At 37.5% G+C, this 4064-nt stretch overlaps 1 protein-coding gene across 1 annotated transcript; it reads right to left on the bottom strand.

Annotated features, from left to right (window-relative positions):
* Positions 1 to 258: 258 nt before the first annotated feature.
* LOC144998426 (tRNA (guanine-N-7) methyltransferase) lies at positions 259 to 1947 on the bottom strand. The gene is made up of 3 exons (XM_078958197.1): positions 1833 to 1947; positions 1582 to 1634; positions 259 to 1160 (listed from the first exon to the last, which is right to left on the bottom strand). The coding sequence occupies exon 3, from the start codon at positions 1136 to 1138 to the stop codon at positions 377 to 379; it is 762 nt and encodes a 253-aa protein (XP_078814323.1). The 5' UTR covers positions 1139 to 1160; positions 1582 to 1634; positions 1833 to 1947; the 3' UTR covers positions 259 to 376.
* Between the last annotated feature and the right edge of the window lie 2117 nt (positions 1948 to 4064).

The raw sequence follows: 4064 nt of genomic DNA, 5'->3' as shown, positions 1-4064 counted from the left end.
ATCATTTGTGCATGTGACTTTATTACTGTTTTATACTACTTTTTAAAACCTAAAAATTATAGTTTTTGGTTGCCATTCATGGTTTCTTCCAGAACTTTTTGAGTTTTTATTCAAGTTCCATCTTTGTGGTTTGTTCATGTTCTTCATAATGATAACAAAATCTATTTATTTATTAAACTTATAAAATCTTAAAGCTCAAGAAAGCAAGAAAACTTTAAATTACAACCAGCTAACACGAAGAGAACGTGAAATGACCTATAGTTCAAAATAAAAATTGCTAACAATTTATCACCATAAATTTCCTCAAAATCAAGAAAAACATAAAAACAAAAACAAATATGAAATTCGACATGAAAACAAATATAAAAAACCAAACCTACATCATCGCAATACGCCTAAAAACCGCTGTATAAGTCTGCCCTCCATTTCTCTCAACTTTCTGTCCTTCCTCCGTTGCACATTTCAAAAGCTTCACAACAGGATCCGCTTCAAGTTCTTCATCTGTAAGTCCTTCAAACAACGGATGATTCTCCAAACAAGTTTTCATCCACTCTCCAAGTTCTTCAACATCTGTAATGGTGTATATAATCCCACCCTCTTTAATCACATAAGCATATTCATCCAACAAAAAAGGGCTTATGACACGCCTTCGATGATTCTTCTCCTTGAAATGAGGATCCGGGAACAGGAAAAACATCTTTGAAAGCTGTGATTTTGTGAAGTAATTCGGGATGTATTTCATGGAATTGGTTCGGACTACAGAGACGTTTTGGTATTGATTAGGGTTTGAGATTCGAAGAGCTAGAATCCGTTCTTTCACGTATTCCGTTACTTTGTCTCGCAATTCCATTCCGATCATGAGGGTGTTGGGGAAGAGCGTTGCGAGGCTGATTAAAAGGCCGCCGAATCCGCATCCGATGTCGGCGAATTCGATCTTTCTGGAATCGGAATTGGAATTGGAATTGGGAGATGGGAAGAATTGAGGGAAGTGAAGGGAGTAGTCTACATGGTGTGGGGAGATTGGAACTGGGAAATGGGAATCGCTGAGTGGGTTGCTGTGAGCTCGAGCTCTGTAAAATCGTTTTCTTGGTAAGCGAGTTGACTTGCTGAGGCAGGGGTTTGACTCCTCCAACTTCATGTTAGATAATTTGATTCAAACTCTGCAACAATTTTAACTGTTACGAAATGATGCCAAATGAAAATGGTGGAAGTTTTGAAATTAGCAAGATGCCATGTACGCAGACATATGATATGGAGGTTTAGATTTGAGGAAAAACATAGTAGAAGATGATGGGTTAAAGAAGATGTGTAGTTTTTAAACTTTACATATGCGGAAAACCTAGATTGTGGAAGAGAGTATGGAAGTTGAAGAAACGATTAAATAAATAAATAAATAAATATCTAGATGATGGATTCTAAGAAACAACAAGTCACTACTTCGAAACAACAGTATTGAATAAGGGAGCTTTTAATCGAGACAACTAGCATGATGAAGAGATGATGAACTATTCCTGGAATAAAAAAACGTCGCAAGTAGAAAAACAACTTAATTGTTTCAAACAATAAAGCCATTGAACTCACATGTTTTTAATCTGGTGTTGTTGGCTTCGTATAATTAGCGGATGAACTGTTTCCTGCAATTGAAAGGATAATCAACCAAACAAAATGTTTCAAATCGAGAAGAAAAGAACTTGTGAGAAATCAGCACACATTGTCGTCGGTGTATGTGTTTATGCGTACACGAGAGAGAGAGAGAGAGAGAGAGAGAGAGAGAGAGAAAGAGAGAGAGAGAGAGAGAGAAAGAGAGAGAGGGAGGGAGGGAGAGATTCTACCTGCGTTGCTGCTTCTTCAAGTCTTCAATATCTTCGGTAGACGAAGGATGAAGAATTAAGGCTGAAATTGGGAATTAGGGCAAAATCAGAAAATTGACCGTTCCATCTAAAGGGCTTCTTAGATGGTGAATTACACATTCCTACCCCTATGTTTTCGCAGTTTGTCAAATTCTTAGTGCAATTGACTTCATTTTTCGTGTAAAATACAATGATAAATGTCTAGTTTAAGCTTATTTATTTAACTAATTATTAATAACTATCATCTTACAGGTTGTTTGCAAGGTTGTTAAGATTGGATCTTACATATAATTTATTTTAAAGTTTTTAAGATCAAGATGGGGAAGATCAAGGGATCCTAAGATCCCACAAAACATTACATAGAAAGGTAAATGATCATATATAAAACTTTTTTTGGAATATAATGGTTAAATAGTTCAAAAAAGAAAAGTAATCCGTTATATGGTGACATGGATAAATAGCTAAAAAGAGTATTAATAGGTAGTCTAATTATTATCATACAAAAATAATAATTCACAACATTCATGTTATTTGCTTTAATACATCATCGTTACCAGAGTAAATCACAGAATGCAGAAACATATGGTGTGTGCTTTGCAATCTTCCTGAGCTCTTCCATTTCAAAATCGAAGTGCCTGAAACATACACTAAAAATCATAAGCACAAAGTTTAGTGACTTCCCCAAAATACCACATACCACACATATCAACATATACTGGGCCCTGCCCGTCATCCGGCCCCACCCGACATCGGACCCCGTCCGACATCGGGCCCCGTCCAACATCGGGCCCCGCCCGACATCGAGCCCCGCTCGGTATATAGATCTGCCAATCATCAGACCCTACATGGCATTGGGCCACACCTGGTATAAATATATAAACGTATAAACATATAAACACAGAACACATGCCAAAATCACAAAGATAAACAGCATACAGACTAGGCTTCGAGCCCTGCCCGGTATCGGGTCGTACCGGTAATCATTAAAACACATACACATAACTAGCATACAATATACTCATCAGGCCCCGCCCGACATCGAGCCCTGCTCGGTAAACATAAAACACATAACACATGCAAGAGTCGTGCAGGCAACAAACATACTAAGCATAGCAAACCATGAGCCGATATTGGTGTCTTCGACCCGCTAAATACAGTAAGGAAACTCACCTCGCACTGTCGAATCTCAGAGAAAGAATCCTTGGCTGCTGTCCTGCAAGAATCCTCGTGCTATCAATCACAAGTTAATCATCCATCAATAACCAGATCTGACCCACACTAAGTGTCCAAACTAGGGTAAAAGACCTTTTTACCCTCTTCATAACTTGGCCCAACTCAACAATCCAAAAGCCTAAAATGAAACCCAAACACCAAAATCCATTCCTGCTGAGTATGTGGGGCGTACTCGGCTAGTACGTTAAGCATACTGGCTTAAGGGCTTGTACGATGCGAGTAAAGGCATGTACGCCCAACATACTGCTCCTTTCAGCCCAATCTCATTTTTCCTCCTTAATCTAATAAGACATTTGTCACACCCTGAAACCGAAGGCGGAAACATTTCCGGGGCGGACACCACGTTAAGTATCAAATCCAATGCATATAGTAAGTAAAGTAAACAACCAATACATTACATATAGAAATTTACATTTGTTTCAAAAGTAAAGTTATACAAGTGATATACATATGCATCATATTAACAAAAGTAAAGACGAGATCTTTAGTATGCTCCATCTTCTCCAAAAGGATTGTTGGGTACCTATCTATCTTGGACCTGAGAATACAAGCGGTTTGAAAATCAGCATAAAGCTGGTGAGTTCATAAGATGTTTGTTTTTCTGAAAATGTACCAATTTCCTTTATTTTTCCGAAAAGGTTTGTTATACAAGAAAATCCCATATTTCCTTATGTAAAGTTAGTTTAGTTATCACTTATTACCAATTCGTTTATGTGTTGTATTTTACCCCAGGAAAATCCCATATTTTCCTAAATGTAAGACCGGTTGAATGTCACAGAGTATAGTTTAATACATAAAACTATGTATATTGAGGATCATGGGATTACTATCCCGAACTAGAAATGAATTAGTTTGAAATGTACGATCTATAGATAGAGAATAGTTTGAAAAACCATGGGACTCACATCCCGTACTAGGTACAAGACAATTTGATATACATGAAAATATAAATTGAAAACCATGGGACTACCGTCCCGTACT

This window comes from Lactuca saligna, chromosome 5, assembly GCF_052625555.1.
Source record: "Lactuca saligna cultivar CGN05327 chromosome 5, ASM5262555v1, whole genome shotgun sequence".
Classification (NCBI taxonomy): domain Eukaryota; kingdom Viridiplantae; phylum Streptophyta; class Magnoliopsida; order Asterales; family Asteraceae; genus Lactuca; species Lactuca saligna.
This window is presented reverse-complemented; position numbering and strand designations above follow the sequence as displayed.